This window comes from Aythya marila (genome assembly GCF_965140915.1).
Source record: "Aythya marila genome assembly, chromosome: 7".
NCBI lineage: Eukaryota > Metazoa > Chordata > Aves > Anseriformes > Anatidae > Aythya > Aythya marila.
Genome location: NC_139048.1, coordinates 11,435,935 through 11,454,953, shown reverse-complemented (window position 1 = coordinate 11,454,953; position 19,019 = coordinate 11,435,935). Strand labels below are relative to the sequence as shown.

Below are 19,019 nucleotides of genomic sequence, written 5' to 3'. Positions count from 1 at the left end.
ACAAAGACATACCTTGAAATATCACCATATCCAGCCCTAATACGGGCAGAAAGCAGAAATTAGAGCCACCATAACGAAAATGATGCACATTGCTTACCTCCACGAGGGCTCTCTTGACTACTCTACTAATATCCCTCCTCCACTCTGGGATATCTGGATTGTAGTCGTCCAGGTTTGGGGAGAATGATAATCGCAGGGACTGAAATTGCTCTGCAGAGAAAGACATGGTGGTAAGTAAAGGCTGTGAATATCTCTTAGTGCCAAACGAACAGCAGAACCTAGTGAAACTTGCTGTGGTTTGTGCTTTTCTTCTCTTAATCAATCTGCAGGTGATGCACACACTGGCAGAGAATCTAGCAGTGAATCTGAGAGATTTGGAGAATCTGAGAGATTCAGTGCTCTAGTGTCACAGAACCGAAAAAGGTGATAGGTCCGTACTTTAATGGATGAATAGCACTGGAAAGGAAGCTGTGTTGGGAATATAAATGATACTTTAATCTTGACCTCTGAAACAGGCAACCCCTGGGAAGGAAACTGTGATTATACTCTCATAGACATGCTCCAAACATTTGAAATCTTAACTGGACAGGGACAAAGGTGGGGAGAGGTCTAAACTTGGAAAAATACTTCTTAATCTTTGATTATTATTATTTTTTTTTTAATAGAGATGTTCAAAATGATCATTTTAACTATGTGCTTACAGTAAACTATTTAAACTGGGATTCTCAGTGGTTCTTAGATTACATCTACACTATATAGCATTTGTGCATCCTATCTGCTTCTGAGACCTGAGTGCGTCAAATCAGTATAGATTTCAGTCCAGGACTATACCACACTGCATTGACTTATTTTTTTTGAGCCAAGAAGCTTCTGCATGAGTAAAGACGCTTCTACTGGAGAAGATGGGGGAACACCAGCTTGCAAAATGACCTAAAGTCTAGATAATTGTGTTAAATGACAGACAGAGGGGGCTCTGGGAAAGAGATCAACATTCTGTGATCATCTCAGTATGAACTAATGTCAGTCAGTGGCCTTCAGAGATCTTATGCTGAGTTGACACCACTGGAACTGAGTTTACAATCTGACTCAAAGGATCCTGAAATAGCAACCCTATGTTGCTGCTAGGTAACCTGGATCTCTAGCTCTTGATTATGGAGAATCCTATGTGAAATGAAATTGGAAGGGCTCACCATACACAGCAATGGTCTTTGTGTCCTGAAGAATGATGTTTCCTGCTGAGACCTGAACAGTGATGGTGTTCATCCCTTCCACAGAAAATGTGAATGTGATGCTCCCTTCCAAAGTGATCAGTGGCTGCAAATACACCAGAAAAAAAAATAATATGGCTGTGAAGGAAAATTAAATATTAGTTTGGCTCTCTAGCCTACTGGGATAATTTTGGAAACTTAGCTTGGAAACTTAGACACAGAAAGGGTCCTGTAACATGGAAGCCAATTTTCTGGAGTAGGCTCAGGGATCCAGATGAAGTTGTCTTCCCAGAGCTCAGAGTAGGGTATGTAAAATTTCTAAAGGAGTTAGGTTTTAAGATCCCAATATTCCCCAGCATCTGTCTCCAGGAAACTTCCCACTTAGCAGGCTGGCTGTTCTGGATCCCCCGTTAAAGTGTCTTTTGCTGCAGAGAGGTCCATATGGGGGCCCATGAGACTCACTGCTCTGGTGTCACACTCCTCCCCCAGGTCTAGCTGTGAATGACTTGGTTAAGATCACTTTAAAGAGGTTGTGGCAAAATCAGGAGGCAAATCAAGATTTCTCATTTGCTCTCTTGACTTCTTAGACATAGAGACATTGTTTTTGGAAAGTGATGGGTTTTAGAGAGGACATAGATCTCCTCAGCTTGCTCTACAGTGCAAATTAGTTTATCAATGAGCTGTGCCCCCTTTCTGCAGCTTTTGCCCTAACTTCTATTTTCACTTATTAATGAACTCTGGATGAGATCTTCAAAGCACACAGTATTAAGTCAAACTGTGTTCCCATTGTAGTCTGAAGTAAAACTCTCACTTAAATGAGAACAGAGTTAGACCAACTCTGATCACTTATGAGCTTAGTAGATCAGAGGGAAGGTTAAAAGGTGACAATCACAGCCTGTAAGTACCTCTAGGGGGAGATGATATCTGATACTACAGAGAGTTCTTTAATCTAGACACAAAGATGTGATAAGATCCAACAGCTTGAAACTGAAGCTAGATAAATTCAGACTACAAACACAGGGCATATGTTTAACTCTCAGGATAATTAGCTACAGGGAAGTAGTTGAGGGAGAGGGTCAGAAAGAAAAGCAACGGATTCTCCATCATCTGAGGGATGTCATTAATGCAAAACAACCAAAAACAAAACAAAACAAAACAAAACAAAAACAACTCAGATTTTGCTTTAATCAAAAATAGTTAAATAAAGCAGGAAGTACAGATGCAATCCTCTGACCTGCATTATACAGAAGATAACCATATGTGGTTGAAGGTCCCTCTTGATTCTACAAAATCCATGAGAATATTTCCCCTTAGAGATTAATTAGGGCCTCTGGGTACTTCAGCCTCAAAGGTATGTACAATAACTGTTGCAATGCCTGTGCAGATTTACCAAAACTCTGCAAGCACAGAGAAGCACAATGCAGTGCATGGAGTTTTCAGCTTTTATTATTGCTGTTGAAGAAATGGGAGTGGGAAAGTACATACTAGAAGTCATTGGGACTTTGGTTCTCTACACCCACCTTGGGTGAAAATGCAAACAAACCTATTTGCAATTTGCATGAAATGCCAATAAACCCAATAGCTAAGTCCCAGCAATAATCACAGAACAGTTACCACATTTCAACATTGGTACATCAATGAACCAATAATTAGTCTCTGTCTCTGGTTTACAATTTTCTTTTTTGTTTGACTATTTAGAAGCATTTCCAGATCTCTCTCTTCCTCCCTTTTCAGTCAGAGAGTTCATCCCAAATTGTTTTCACCTCAGTCCATAGGGAATACAAACCTCTGTGTTGTTTCCAAACCACCAGACATAAGTAAGTGTTCCCACTTGACTTGGCCACAGTACTGCTGTGGCATTGACCTCCTTGTTCTTTGTGGTGACAAATGGGAGAGATAAGTGAACATGTTCCAAGGGACCTGCAGAGACAGAAACAAGAGGTGAGTCCTTCCCCACTGTGAAATGTTGACTTGGTAAGAGGAGAGACCTGAGGGGACACACATTGGTTAGAGGAAGAGGTGATGTCTAAATTACCCTGGGGCATGGCATCTAATGTCTTGGCTTGGTGCCATTTGTAGAGAGGTAAGCTTGGATCTGTTCCACATAAAACAAGAACCATCCCTATACATGGAGCTGAAAAACTTGGGCCCTTTACTGCTTGAATATTGCATGCTTATCACTTAAAATAATAGGGACAGACCCTTATTATGTGACTCTGCCCTTCACCAGGAAGACTTAAAAATGTGCAGGACAAATAGCTTTAGTGGACACGGAGCATCTCTGCCAATGCAAATTGCTATGATTTGGAGAACTTCAGCAGTATTGTATCTATTTATACCAGTTGAAATTTTGTCTGAATACATCTATTCACAGAGTGCCTTCATTTTAATGTTAACCTATACTCCCTCTGTTTCCTTAGCAAACACTTGTATTTCTTTAGTATAAACAGAACATAATTCATTTGACAAGTGACATTATACCCAGAGTTACACACTTCCCATCTTCTGGAGACAGATGGGCCTTTGTTGTTATATCTTGTCCTATAGATTTTTTTTTTTAAAATGTGTTCTGACTGTTCACTTAGATAACAAGACAATTGTCCAAGGAGTGACAGAGAAAGAAAAAGAAAGAATCCCCAAGTGATATGGGGATACAGGTTTCTAAAACAAATTAAGGCTACATCCTACATCTGTGAGCTTTTCAGTGCTGACAAGGAGAAACCACAGCTTTGGAGGATCGATTGCATTGTTCATATGGAATTGAGATACTCTGATCCTAAAGGATCTTTTATATTCCAGGACAGGATTTTTCAGAAAATATACTATGCATATATCACCACTTAGACATTGCTTTTCAATGTGAAGAAACACTATACATTTCAGAGCAAACACTCTATTATGCCATACATCACACATAAGCAGAGAGACATGGAAAAATTCTCCCAATTCAGACTGTATAACAAATGCCAATATCAACAAGGACCACTCTTCCTGACTCATTACTAAAATGCAGATTTCTCTGGGGCGTAGACACAGCTGCTGGTTAACTTGATGCAGCCCAATTAAGAGTCACCCATGACCAGAATAAGTAAAGCCTGCTATAGACCAAACTGTGGCTCATTTTTCCTTTGATAGTCAGCAGTCAACACTCTTCTTACAAATTCTTGAGAAGTGAGAATTTCATTCAATGGAATACCCCTGCTCCAGCACATTTCTGTGACCTGGCCTTGCCTGCTCTCACAGCAAGACACTAAGAACTGAAAACCACCAGCTTCCCAGACTGAATATTTTGCAGGTCTGGTATCTTTTGGGATATTTGCCAAGTGCCCAGTGTCAACACGGACCTCTAAAGGGATGCATTTCCAAACACCTGATGTGGTAACAGCAGTAACAATGGAGCCCATGTAAAATTTAATCCACTCCCATGTAACTACGCAGCTGCTCTGAATATAGTTTAAATGACCCAGCACTGCAGAGAACACCCAGCACCTTCTCAGACCTTCACCATCTGCCAACTAGGAAAGAACACGAAAGAATATCTCAAACAAGTCAATTCTGGCTTTGCATTTATTTCTGTGCAAACAGCTGACGGGTCAAAGTGGCTGAAATGCTGAACTATTATCTGGCCAGCAGATGGGGATAGTTCACTCTTTATAGGCCCTTAGCTGCTAGGAGACTGCTTCCTCCCAGGTAAATTTGATGAGAATTCATTTCTGAGCTTCATGCAGGGCCATGGTAACTACAGCCCTTCATCTGCCCCAGGAAAAACTGTGTACGAGTCCCTGAGAATGGCAAGGGAAAAGCTTCTCAAAAGGCTCCCTTGGAAAAGTACTGTTATTTTGAAGTATTCAGACAAATGCAGAACTAATGTCTCAGGGGAATTTTTAACCTGTCGTTTCAGAGACAGCCTGTTGGCTGGAGAAGCACTTTATATACAATTTGCTGTCCATGCACCCCAAAATGCTCCTTCCTCACAATAATCTGCATTTGCAGATCACTGGACCAACTGCAGTAAAGGTACTGCTCCTGTGCACCAGCCCCAGGGCTGCAGCAGGATGAGGAGGGCACTGGGTAGAGGCTTTACTCTGATCTTGGAGATCACAAACACTGTGGTTCAGTGCCTGCAGCTTCACCCTCAGCAAGGTTTTTACAGGCTGATCACAGGTAAGGAAGGGTGTTGGAAGGCCCAAGTCTGCACATTCTCATGTATCAACCCTGTAACAAGGGGTCACCCAGTTAGTGCCCCTTTCTAAAATTCTCGGGGCACTCAGGCTGCACATTGCTTTTCTATGGATCTGAGCAATACAGTGTGTGTCTTATTGTAAGGACATGTATTTTTACAAAACTCTCAAGAGGCCAAAGCCATGCTTATACACCACAAGCAAAATAAAACAGACTGGAGCCCTTACTTAATAGAGAGACAAGTGGCAATGCAAGCATTTCAATAGTATTTAGAAGCTTTTGTGGACACAGTCATCAGACTCTGGAAGGGACTGGATTTACTGTATATCTCTGGCCTCAGCCAATCTATTTTTAGTTAGAATAAACTATGCTCAGTTTGCAGCCTTTTCTGAGGTCCCTAAATCTTTGCATAGAGAGAGGTGAGAGACATACTTCAGGGATGTGACTTCTCCAGGGGGTCAGGTGTCTGCGTCAGGTCCTGCTGCAATGATCATGCAGTATTTAAGTCCCATGTTGGCTTCATCACAACACAGAAATTTACATTTTATCAGCTGCTAAGTTACATGAACACATGTGGATATTGTTTGTTTGTTGTATGGCTAAAACAACTGAAGTAGTTCTTAAGCTTTCAATGGCTTGAGAAAATTGATTAAAACTGTTTTACCCAGAAAGCCAATATGAGTGAGGGTGAGGGCTGGGCCCCTGCCTTCTTCTTCCATTTTGTTGTTGCATGAGAAAGCAGTTGTTGCTTCATGTGGCCTCATTAGTGTGCAGATAGACAAAGCATGTGCAATGGTCCCTGTGGAATCATCTCTTGTCAAACAGCAAACAATTACAAACCCTGATCACAGAAGGCTGTCAGAACCTTCTGTGAAATATCAACTACCAAAACACTTCTCCATTTGATTCCAATGACCTTTTACAGAGTGAATAAATAAATAAATAAATAAACAAACCATGGCTTCTGTTGAGCTGACTTTCACAATTGGCAGCAGAGGGAGAAGGATTTCTGCAGCCTGCTAAGTTTCCAAGCACAAACAGGAAGGCAAAGTGACTACAGAAACTATCTCTCTACTGCAAACATCCTTTTCCCTACTCTATATGGGATGATATTATAAAAAATAAAATAATAAATAAATAAAAAAAATAAAGCTGTCTGAAAGCTGAGAACTTACCTTGACTCACCAGTGCATTTACACAAAAGTGGTATGGGCTAAGTCCCCAAATAAAAATAATAAAAAAATAAAATAAAATAAAATAAAATAAAATAAAATAAAATAAAATAAAATAAAATAAAATAAAATAAAATAAAATAAAAAAGCTTGATAATAACCTGATTTATCAATACAGATCTTTTTGCAAGATATAATTATGAGTTTTGGAAACACTAGGCACTGCTGAAGGATTATGTGACATAAAAGTTTGCCACAGGACAGTATCAGGTTAGGGAATCATAAACGGTACACCTTGGTCAAGAATGTTAAGGTCTTTCTAAAGGAAGGCAATCAGGGAGGTATTTGTTCCCACTCCCCTAGAGCTCAGTGCTCCCTCATAAAGCCACTGTCTCCCACAGCTACCACTCCCACTGCTCCCATCTGCTGATATGACTGTGCACCATTAAAGAGCCGCCCTCTTCCCCTAAAGAGGCAGATGCTTTTGTGCTATAAGTAACACCAAAACTGGAGTACATGGAATGTGCTAAATTGTCTAGGGAGTATGTAGAGTTACTTTAGTGGTGGCTAAGTGATATTTTGTAAGCACAACTTACATAAAAATAACTAAGTTTTAGATTTTCCTTTTTTTTCCATTAAATCTGCCACAAAAATACACAGTCTAAAATATAAACTATTAACAAAAAGGGTGGGGGGAACACCATATAAAGTAAATTATGTGCACCCTTTCCCCCGCCAATCCATTAGGGATATTATGAAATTCCAGTAACAGTTCAACCCTTTGGTTTCATAAACGTGAGACAGAATAAAGATTAAAGAACACACTGATTATTTTCTGCAAGGACTGAGATACATTTCAGTGGTAAATCAGAGACAGGTGAAGTATAAAAAGGTTGAAAAGAACAGCTAAACAGCAATGTGAAGATAATATTTCTTCTTGTTATACACTTTAACACCAAGATTTTGGTTCCTATGACAACAGAAAGACTGAAATGCACTGGTTTGCATCCCAAATGCAGCTGCGTTTCATTAGGGGGCAAAACACATGCACAAAGTATAAGTCAAGGCTTTTAAAAGTGATTACAGATCCTGAATCTCTTTATTTTTGTGGAACTGTAAACATGCTATTGACAAGGCAATTCAGAAAGGGACGGACACTCCTCTGAGGTGTCTCAGAGCAGACCACCCAAAATTGAAGGTAAAATGTGGTTCAAAAAGCAAATGTAACTATTCTCTGTGTCTCCTCCCATTCTGGAGTCCTCTGCTGGAGGACAGATAAACACTCATCATCTTCCATCACTCCCCTCCCAGCTGCAAAGCCTCAAACATCATCTCCAAGAGAAAATTATATATATATATATATATATATATATATATATATATATATATATATATATAAAGAATGACGAAAGCTAAAAATCATTATGAACATACATGTTACATGCAGGTACAGAACAGCATTGTCAGATCCCAGGCTGTTTTCCACTAGCACAGTCACTCGGAATATGCCCACGTTTTGGTAAATATGCTTGATCCCATCTTCTGTTGAGCTGAGATTAGCATATGAAACAGCAATGCCATCTCCAAAATCCACCTGAATGAGGGATCTCTGAAGGTCTCCCTGTGGTGACAGAAAAGAGAAAGGGTCAAAATAGACTCTGATTTTTTTTATTTATTTTTTTTAATTTTTATTTTTTTTTAATTTTTCTTCTGGAAAAGATCTCCTGGCACATCAGTCCACAGTCTGATGCTACCAGAGGAAAGGTGGCGACTTCATCAACCTGCTTATTAGTCAGTGTAGAGAAAGTGATAGTTCTTGTGGTTGACTTGGCTGCACTGTTAAGGAAATATTATCAAAGATGTGTTCTGTAGCCCTGCTTTTCTAGCTATCAGGGGAGCTAGGGGATCTTCTGGAAAACATACTGGCTGGGTCTCCTTATTGTGAAGTTGTGTGTTGTGGTGGGGAATCATTCTCATCTCAACAAGCACCGAGGACATGGGTAGCTATTGAAGTTGCCTCAAGAATATTTGGAACAACCCACTTTGTGAGTTTTGCATTTAAGTCATAATAAGTAGATAAGTAGAACAAAACAAGAAGGAACTTTGAGAAGTCCTCTGGGTAGGGTTAACTATATCAAAGTGGCGGGGTGTTAAAAGAACTACTTCAGCCTCACATGATAACAACGGCTTACAGAAGCTTATGACTTATGCAGTGGCTTGATTAAAATGACCTGGATTTGTGTTTGCTTCAGAATAGCTACCAACAGTACTAACACTAAATGGGACACTTTGTCCCTGCGTCAAAAGAGAAGTGCTAATAAATTAACAGGGCTGATTAAACTCTTATCCTTCTGCCTACAGATTATCCTAGCAGAGAGGGTTTGTAGCATAACTCAGACTGCTACTTTGTGACATCAGTGTCCTGGACTGCCAGTCTAGCAGGCTTCAGAACTGTTGCAATAAATCACAACAAATAAATAAATAAAATTCACAGCTGGGGGAAAAAATGCTAAAACAAAAGCCAAGGATATCAGGGATTTGTATTGCTCATGCCAGACACTTTAATGTGAAGCAATCCTAGAATTGGTTTTAATCTTCTGTTCTTGAAACTGAATTTCAGCCTGGTCCATGCAGCTCCATCAAACTCAACATCGAAGTCATCCAGCCCTAAAAAGTATTTTAAACCCAAAGGAGGTTACATTTCATTATTCTGTTTTACAGGCAAAAAGCAAATTTTTGATTTTTTGTTTGCAAGCCAGTTTAACACGCAAACACTGAGAAGTCACACCTGTTTAAAAAAAAATATAATAATAATAATTCCAGATAATCCATATGTCACACACTACAAACACTTGCAAGCCTTTCCTATATCACAAGGCAGAGATATGCCCATGGTAAGGGCAGCTTCTGACAGCAAAATCGCTGCACAGCTTACACTGACCTGTATAGCAACAGTGGCTGCTATGGATCTTCTCCCTTTCAGGGGAGATGCGGTATCTTGTCACAATTTTAAGCATTCCTGCTCCATTTGAAAGTGCCCCTCAGTGGCTCTGCATGATGCTCACGCGGGTAAGCTCACGCTTGCTGCCTGTTGCCATGGAGCAGCTTCCTCCACAGGCCGGTGCTGGAGCAGCTGCCACTGTCTGGAAGAACACTGCTAAATTAATAGCTGAGGGCAGTTCATAAAACTGGCTGAAAGGATATTCAATTTACTTTGATTTGGTTTCCTTCCCCCCCTCAACTCCACCAAGACAGTCCTCTGGATGCCCAGCTGGAATGAAAGGTACCTGTGTAAATGGTTGGCATCAGGCAGGTTTCCACATTGGAAAAGGAAATGTGTGTGTGTGTGTGAGGGAACTGTGACAGAACTGCCTCCATTCAGCATGTTTCCTCGGTCTTTTTATCACTTGTTGTGAAGTCAGAAATGGTGGAGGCCTGGCTGATTGGAAAGCAGGGGGAGAAAAGCTATACCTGGGGATAACAAGAGAGATAAATTGTCCCAGATGCTCTGTAGAGGTTAAAGCGGCAGTCATTACACTACCCTGGCACCCTGCTGGAAGCTCAGTTGCTTCCAAAATGATGAGACAGAAATAAAAGTATTGCTCTGCTTTGGAGGATCCCAGGCTGAATGTGTGGAGGGAAAGGCATCCCATGACAGAGTTACATGCCTGGGGCTTCCTACAGATATGTTATGCTGTTTCTGTACAGAGTCTTGAAGGTAAAGACAGCAGCTCCCTGTCCTCCTTCTGAGAGCACCAGTAAGGGCAAAAGAACCCTGAGATGCTGAGTCACTAGGGAGAAGGCCAAATTGAATATGCTGGCAGAAAAACAAGCAATCAAACAAAAAAGAACATGGGGACCTCATGTGTTAAGCCAGACCCAGGTTGCCCCTGGGTTGATCTTAAATAAGTTTCTGAAGTTAAGCCCCTTGGTGAAGTGAGTTATTTGAAAGAGACTCTGCAAAGTTTCAAGTAAGATGCAGTGTTCTGGGGTATCTTGACTTGATGTCCTGTTCGACCGAGCCAACAATCAGGTATCAGATGGGATATGCATCCACAAAGAAAGGTGAGCATGCATGAGTTCCTCTGCTCTGAACCCCTGGTCAAAGGGGAAATATATTCCCTCAAGCATGGTGCTTCACTGAGACCAAAGACAGAGTTCTCTAAATACCCTCTTCCAGTTCTGTTAATCCCATCGCTAGGGCTTTACTCTTTCTTCTTGTTGTTGTTTGTTTTACTAAAAAGAGATGATATCTTTAAGTAGAACAATTATTCAGTAAAGCCATATTGTTGGGACAAAGCAGTCTGCATGGTTAAACCACACCACTGTTGTGACCCTGCTGGCTTTATCATCTCTGAGTATATTTGAGTTCATGCAGCTGAGATGTATTTCAGGACAATGTACATTCCCCTGAATATTTGAGGTAGCAGAGGAACATGAACAGGCTGATTCAATGTTAGAACAGCCCTGTTTCTGCAAGTGTCAAAATTCATGCCCCAAAGAGTGTTTTATCTCATCTCCATTTTCTCTATTGCCGTAAAAGCCATAGTGTCTACAGGTGCTGCCACAGAAGGGAACCATTTCCAACACATGGAGGATTTAGATTTCAAATTTTCTTCCTAATTCCCTAGGGAGAAAAGATGCTGACAGGGACATCTGAAAAAACTAATTGAAGAAGAACTTCAGCTGCTGTTCCCCCAGTCTTTTTCATTTGTCTTGGCCTTTCCTGTTTTGTTTTAAAACTCTTTGAACTGGAAAAAAACATTTTCCATTCAGTAAGATCCAGGCTATAACACTTCTCTGAAAATGCCACATTTTGAAAGGCTGACATTTAAAATTCTAGCTTAGAAAGGGGAAGAAAAAAGTCAGGAAAACAAAGAGACTGTGGTTTTGATTTTTTAATAATGTTTTATCTGTGCCAGGAGAGAACATGGGCACAAGACAGAGGATAAAGCAGGTAAGCCCAAATCAAAACATTTCAGTACATCCTACACCTGATCTACATCAACCCCAGCTGTCTGTGTCTCAGGCAGCTCTAGAGAGCCATTTGCAAGTGGCTATCTTACCAAGAGAGGTTTTGTTTTCCAAAAGATTGATGCATATACATATCTCTTACTAAAATCTCTCCTGTTGCTTTTTCTGACTTCTCATCATTTTGACAAATCCAGTGCTCTGTGATAGGGTTTCCTAAAGCTTTTAGCCTGATTAAGGTGGACATAAAACTCACCGCATTATTTCTGCAGCCACAGCAAAGCACTTGGATGCAATCAGCACTGAGTTGTCTTTGGTCAGCCTCTCTGGCCTGTGCTGTAAGAGGGCTTTAATGCCAGGGCTCTTAGGCATCAAGGGAAAAATTTGCCAAGTTGGCTGCTTGTGGTGGTATCTCTGCATTCAGCTCCTGTACTTTAATCACACTAAGCTAGGCAGCAACCAATTACAATAGCTAGAGAAATAAAAGTAATTTTAGTGGATTTCATCTTACTTTGTATTAGGTAAAATATACAGTATTTCATTTATAATATGTTGCAGTATGAACAATGTTGGATATACCTGAAGAACTACACTGCAATCTTGATAAAGACTTTAGTCCAGCCAAAGACATAAGCGTATGCTGAACTTCAAGCACGAGTGCTCCTTGTGACCTGTGAAAAAGCCCTGGGAATTAAAAACAATTTTCCCAAGACCCCATCTTATGCCTTTTACCTACAGAACATTTGATAGTAAAATATAAATTGGAAATTTACTATTTTCTAAGGGATTTTCTCATTAAACACCTAGGGAATTTCTAATCATAAACACAACCCTCACCCTCCCCCAAAGCCAAATGCACATTTTCCCTGTATCTTGCCAAAACAGTAAAGCATACACAAGACCTATATGCTTCCAACAAACTCTGCGAAGCTTTCTGCCTCAGGGTATGCCAAGAAACAGCCTATCTAGTTCACAACAATATTGTTACATTTTGATTGCTTTTATGCAGCCCTGGGTATTTTGGTGTATCTGAGGTTAGGGCTCATTCCCACCCATCTATCAGGATTCTCTCTCAAACACTGTCTGAATCTTGCCCAGAAGGTTGTAATCATGAATCTTCCTTATTAAATTCCAGTCTTTGTATATAAATTGAAGTATTAAAACTATGAAACACAGTTCAAGGTTTCTAATTTCGGTACCCATGTTTCAGATTTAATTTTTAAGTCTTCAATTATGCATCAACTTGTACCTCTTCCTTACAGATGTTGAAAATGGATTTAATTATCTTCTGCAAGAGGCAGGACACCACTGTTGTTGGATTGTCTTCATGAATTAATGTTTTCAAACTCTGTTTTGTGTTTTCTTTACGTCAAACTTTCTTCCCACTGTGGCATGTTCCTGTCACCATCATAAAACATCCATCAAACATTTCCATTGCAACTGAGCATCTGTGCATGGGATACCTTTGGTCTATATCCGTGTAAGCATATGATTAATTTTAAAATGTATTTATGTTCAACTTGATCAAATACAGAAAATCATGTTTTTATCTGTAAATTCCTGCTTACAGAGATGCTCTTAACTTTTTTTTAAAAAAGCCAAAATTGAATAGAATTCACTTTTTTATGAGGACAAATAGCCTGACGCTTTCCACATGCACCTCTTTTTCTACACCAAAACAGTTAATTCTACTAATCAAATCTCTCATCCTGACTGTCAGTTCTGCCATCACCACTCATCTATAAGCCTTTTCTAGAGGACTAGATCTTTTGTGCTTCACAGGAACAAACAAATACGGCCTCTCAAGACTATGCCAAATAATTCAACTTGTATGACTGAAGATGCTTTTGAAGACTGTGGTGTTTTGTGTCATTATGAAGGAGAGGTCAAATTTTGTATATTTTCATGGAATTTCAGCGGTGAATTTAAAAATGCATTAAAGGCTATGATTTCTCCTAACAAGTTTGTCATTATCAGTAACACAGAAAATGCAATTATAATTCAGATGACAGTGGTATGGGGGAGAGGGTGTACTGATCCTTGGCTGTGTGTTACTAACAGGAACATGCTAGTATTAGTAAGATAAACAGCCATGATTCAGCATGTGTGTTTAAAGTTAGGATGAAGGTTTCAGATTTTCATATTCATTGCTAACTAACTTGTGATATCAAAAGGGGGAACACGCTGGGATATTGTGAAAAACTACAACCTATGCTTTCAAGTACTCCTAGTTGTGCATCTTAAATTTGGGCACACAAACAAGCAAAACAATCCTAATGTTAAGCTCATCTCCAGAGACTTTAGCTGAATTGAATTCTGAATCACAGCAAACCACAGTGCTGCGGTGGGGAATGCTAATAGTACTGTCCCCATGCCAGCAGGGTCCCCCTTGCTCATTGAATGTACCCAAGACACAACGTACCTTGGGTAACCATTTTTTAACACTGTCACTACAGAAACCCATTGCAATCTACATTAAATCCAGGGCTGTACTTGTATATTCACCTGGTAAGAGAGAATTCTCTAGCCTTATAAGCATTCAGCATAAAAATGAAAGGCATGGAGCACATGAAGGAGAAAGCTCTATTTTCAGATGAGGGAACAAATAAGTAAAATGTTAAGTTTCTTACTCAAGGTGACACAGAAAGAGCTCAGAGTGCAGTTCAGGAATGAGATCAGGTGGCCTGAATTCTAGCCCATGGCTTGAACTGTTAGAACAAATGAGTTTTCTCACATATTAACCTAATGCAAACATCAAACAGCAAAAGAAAGTAGGCAAAAGCAAGCCAAAATCTACTCCCAGTAGAGTGACTTTGGCAAGTGAGAACTGAAGCAGACCTGGAATGTCAAAGACTTTTGGCTGTCATTTTATCAAGATAAAAAATAAATTAGAGTAGGCAGTTTCTCTGTGAATTATTTGTAATGAAACAGCTAAAGCCCTGAACCGTTCTGCCCTGAATGTCTTTACCATCCATTTCCTCAGCAAAGATGTATGAGCAATCAGACAAAACAAGTTTGAAAGCCATTGTGCTGAAAAGTGTTGTGCGGCTGCTTTTAGTGTCTCTGCTGAAGCAGTACAGCAAATGTCTGATGTTCCTACCAATAACTCAAATACACAAATAACAGTTGGGTTTGTGACAGGCAGGAGACCTTCATGACCATGTGATGGGGAAAGCATGCAGAAACAACACCCACTTAATAAAACTCCTCTATTTATTTTCTACAATGGAGCAGGAAAATATGCCAGGGATGTTGGGTTTAAGAACTTGAGCAGGAAAAATGTCTTTGCAGTTTTCATTTTGTTTTGGGTTCAATTTTTATTGCTGTGCAAAAATAAAGCAAGGATTCAAGTCGTTTATGTTGAGGAAAAACTATTGTTGAGTGCCACAGGTGAGAGGTACCAGCCCTTGGTCTGTGCATAGAGTCCAGGCCAGGACAAAGAATTAACCTATAAACCAGCACTATGTTGAGGCAATAGAAAAATGTACTTTAAAGAACACCTGGATTTCTCTTGTGCTGCCATTTAGTGACAGAGATTCTGTTGCTATTCTGCCTATCTCAATAGAAATTTAAGAGCAAAATTACCAGTGTAAGTACAGTGCTCCATTTATTAAACACTTCAGCAATGCTTCATGCAATGGGACACCTGCTAACTACAGAAGGAAGTGTTAATACTTTCTGGCTGCTGTCATTCAGTAAGATTATCATGATGATTATACCCAGACTAATACGAGAACTAACCTGGAGAAACCTTTCCAATCTAACATAGTATCATCATCAGAATGACAGAGTCCACAGTCCCAACCTTGAGCATCATTGCAGACATAAGGAGATTCTCTAAGAAACCCCCCTGTGCTGTGGTTCCTGTCTGACTCCCACAGGTGAGTGTAAACATCATTTTTTATTGCCATGATTTGTATCTGCTTATCTAAATCTACACTCTTTTAGTTTAAACCCCCTATCCCTTGTCCTGTGGGTCAAGTGGAACACAGGCATGAACAAATAGAGCTGAGAGGCTGTGGTGCATGGAACACCTCTGCAGATCTGAAGGCTTCAAACAAACTGTCTCAGAGGGATGCATGAATACATGAGATACATAGATGAGAAGGGACTACAAACACAAGCAAAGACCAGTTGTTGGTTTTCTTTGTTTTTTTTACTGAGTCCGATAAAAGCTGAAGGAGGACTCCTCACCACAGGCAAGCACTTAAAAATATTGGCCACTACTTCAGGGGGAAAGGGTTGATTAGGACACACTTTCCTCATGTGTCACTGGGCAAAATGACACATGCATACACACATATCCAGCCTTTTGTAACATGTCTGACGCCTTCTCTTCAGCAATAACAGGTGGGACAGATTGGGTGAATGTTAAATATCCTAGATTATACTATGTTCCATACCAGTGCAAGGCAGAACTAAACAGAAAATGGCAAGTTCTTGTTTTGTGATACCTCTGCTTTGTTTGCAAGGGACAGAAATTTCCTTTTGAGAAACAGGGCTGGACTATACAAACTCCAGAGATCCTTTCCAACCTCAGCTGTTTTGTGATTCTATAAATTTGACACTGTTTTATGGCAGGACAGTTGCTCGTTTGCTGGGTTGTTTAACTTTTCTGGTAAGTGCTGTGATTTTTGTCACTGAAATAGCTAATTTGGTAAATAATGTAGTGTATAAACAATTACGCTCCTAGAACCATAGTTTATTCTCCTTTGTATTATAGCATATAACTGGCCTGCTCTCCAGTCCTACTGTGAAATTCCCAGGCAAGGCCAGTTCCCAGTTTTTATCAACTTCTCCCAATTACCCTTTGCACAGGATAGACTTTCAGTCTCACTGTACATGTATTCATACGTCATCTGTTACCTTTTAGAGTATACTTTGCCACAGCTACATCATGGAGCTGACTTTATCTCACACCCTCTTGGTTCACCTCTTCACCACTTTACAAACTTTGTCTGGCATGAATCAGACTGAAATGCAGCCATGAGGCTTGGGATGTAACAAAAATAGAGCCTACCTCTTCCAGCTGCACCAGGAAAGTGACATTATGTCCTTGCTCAGCTGTCAATTTGCCATCAGTGGTGATTATGCGAAGTCCATGGGGGGCTTTGCCAGGACATTGTTGTGGTTTTGCTGTGTACTGTTCTCTCACACCATCCGTGCAGTTATTAGAAACAACTTTCCGGTACCTGCAAAGGTAAAGAGAGAAATCTCTGCAAGATGCAAGGAGGTAGGGGTTAACAGGGTTAACTGGAAACAGGGAGCCATTTTCAAGGTTTCTTTAGACTAGGGAGGTTGGAAGACAACTTTTTATTGTTGCCTCTCAGCCAAGCAATCCCTGTGTACCTAATATACAAGTAAATAATTATGTTGTTAATAGCATATGATATGTAGCACATCTATATATCACATACTACATAGATCGCATAAAATATAGATTTATATGATGATCTAGGTTATAAGTTAAATAACTATAAAGTTATAAATAAGTAATATGCACATACAGTATGGAATTGTATTCTGTTATTATATTTTTAGGTGTAGTTAAGAAGATTTTCTCACATCATAAAACTATTCACTTCTCATCAGCTGTGAGACATCTCTCACTCAAGATGTAACTCTCCAGAGCAACAGAAATTACAAAGTTGAAGAAAAAAAGCAAATTATATCTATCTAAACTATATCTATGTACAAAATGTCAAAGCAGCTTGGATTCCTTTGTTTTATCACTTGCATGAGAAATGCAGCTTAAGGTCAGTCTTCTAATATATAATATATCTTTATTGACTTCCAAGAAAGCCAAAGAACAATCAGCATTTGGAGTAGCTGCCCATCTATTGTTTCTTTTCACTTATACATCAGTTTACACATCAGTCCTCTAAATTATTTTCCACCCTTTCTGCCTCACCTGATCCCACATGATTTTAAGAGGAGACTTTTCAGAGATTTAGTGATCTGGCCTTTGCCTTACATTTTCCACTCAGGTTTCTTTATGGCATCATTTTTCATAGAAAGGTCTGGACAATACATGATGGCAATCTGGAGGGCCAGAACGTGCACCCTAACAAACTCAATAAAGAGGTCCCCAGGGCTTCACCCAGCTTTGAGTCACCTATAGAAAATACTGTCAGTACCTGTTATCAGGTTGAAATCTGTGTTGCTCGTCTACCTAAAAAAACACCTTCTGTGCCACTTACCCAGTGCTGTTGAGATAACTCTGTCCAACACTGCAGTCTTTTGACAAAGAAGATGGATTATACCAAAACGCTGGTAAACACTGCCCATTGCTGTGACGTTCATATCCATAATCACTGTTTTAACATTAAAGAAAATCACATTAAAAAATAAAAAAGAATAAACACAGGTATTAGTTCATGCTCACTACTATGGATTCAAGTCTTGATTTTTGTCAATCTGTTTCTTCCTAGTGTTTCTGATTTTTTACTGATAAAACAACTAATTCTTCTAATGAGAAAAAAATTCCTCTAATGAGCACAAACAAGCAGAAACAGACCATTGTTTTATTCAGGGAGTTCATGAGCTACTTCTTTATCTGTTATCCCTCCACAGTCTAACAGTATTTCTCATGCTCAGCTCTAGACCCAAATATAATAAAAGCCAGAGATCACCAAATTCAATCACTGCTGTCTCAGTTGTATCTTAGAAACCTGAAGTGCTAAACAATTCATTGTATTTGAAAACTATATCACATTAGCTGTACAGGAAAAATTACAGCTCTGAGAGAGCTGAATGAAGGCTTTAACAGAAGTATTTGGTAATGGCTGCAATTTTCATTTCTATTTTGGTTTGGAAGAGGAAATGCTACCAAAAACCAAGTGTCAGAAACAATGAGTCAAACTGGAATCTTTTGTTGCAAGTTGGGTTTAGCTATGAATAAATTAGCTTCAGTTCCACTAAAAATAAACAATTCCAACTGTTTTTGATTCCAAATAAAGACACTATAAAAATTGTTCATTTTTAGTTCCGTATTTGTGAAACAAATAAACAAATGAAATAAACTCTTTAAACAGTATTCTGTTCTGTTTGGGTGGAAAATCAGCAACCAATGCTGATCAACAGTGTGATCAATAATACATGTAGAATAATATTAACAAGAACAAAAATATTTAAAATTATGAAGCCTTTTTTTTTTCTTTTCCCAAATGTCTTTTCTTGCTGGGCCAAAACATGATGGTTTAAATAAAATTAATGAGTTGCTTTTAAACAATTTTAAGATCTCTGGGTTGTTATCGAAAGCTGGACAATGAGAGGAATTTTGTCACTGATTTTTATTCATGCCTGCAATCTTTTCTTCTGAATCAGGAAAGAAAAATGTTTTGAGGTAATCTAAAACCAGAAAAATTAAAAAGGTGGCATTAAACAAAAAGAAAACTAAAGCAGCACATCTCTTGGGAACACTCTTGAACACCCGTTGGACTGCACAATTGTTCCAAAAGAACATTTTGGCAGCTGTGTTGCTTGG

General features: G+C 39.4%; 1 protein-coding gene across 3 annotated transcripts in view; it reads right to left on the bottom strand.

Moving 5' to 3' along the window:
• SORCS1 (sortilin related VPS10 domain containing receptor 1) overlaps nucleotides 1-19,019 on the bottom strand; it is a 286,519-nt gene that overhangs the window by 22,574 nt on the left and 244,926 nt on the right. For all 3 annotated transcript variants that reach the window (XM_082765411.1, XM_082765413.1, XM_082765412.1), the window contains exons 17-22: nucleotides 17,734-17,847; nucleotides 16,554-16,725; nucleotides 7,997-8,183; nucleotides 2,995-3,128; nucleotides 1,191-1,314; nucleotides 98-210 (exon numbers count right to left, since the gene is read on the bottom strand). In XM_082765411.1, coding sequence (XP_082621537.1) covers nucleotides 98-210; nucleotides 1,191-1,314; nucleotides 2,995-3,128; nucleotides 7,997-8,183; nucleotides 16,554-16,725; nucleotides 17,734-17,847 — 844 coding nt within the window. The remainder of the gene's footprint in view (nucleotides 1-97; nucleotides 211-1,190; nucleotides 1,315-2,994; nucleotides 3,129-7,996; nucleotides 8,184-16,553; nucleotides 16,726-17,733; nucleotides 17,848-19,019) is intronic.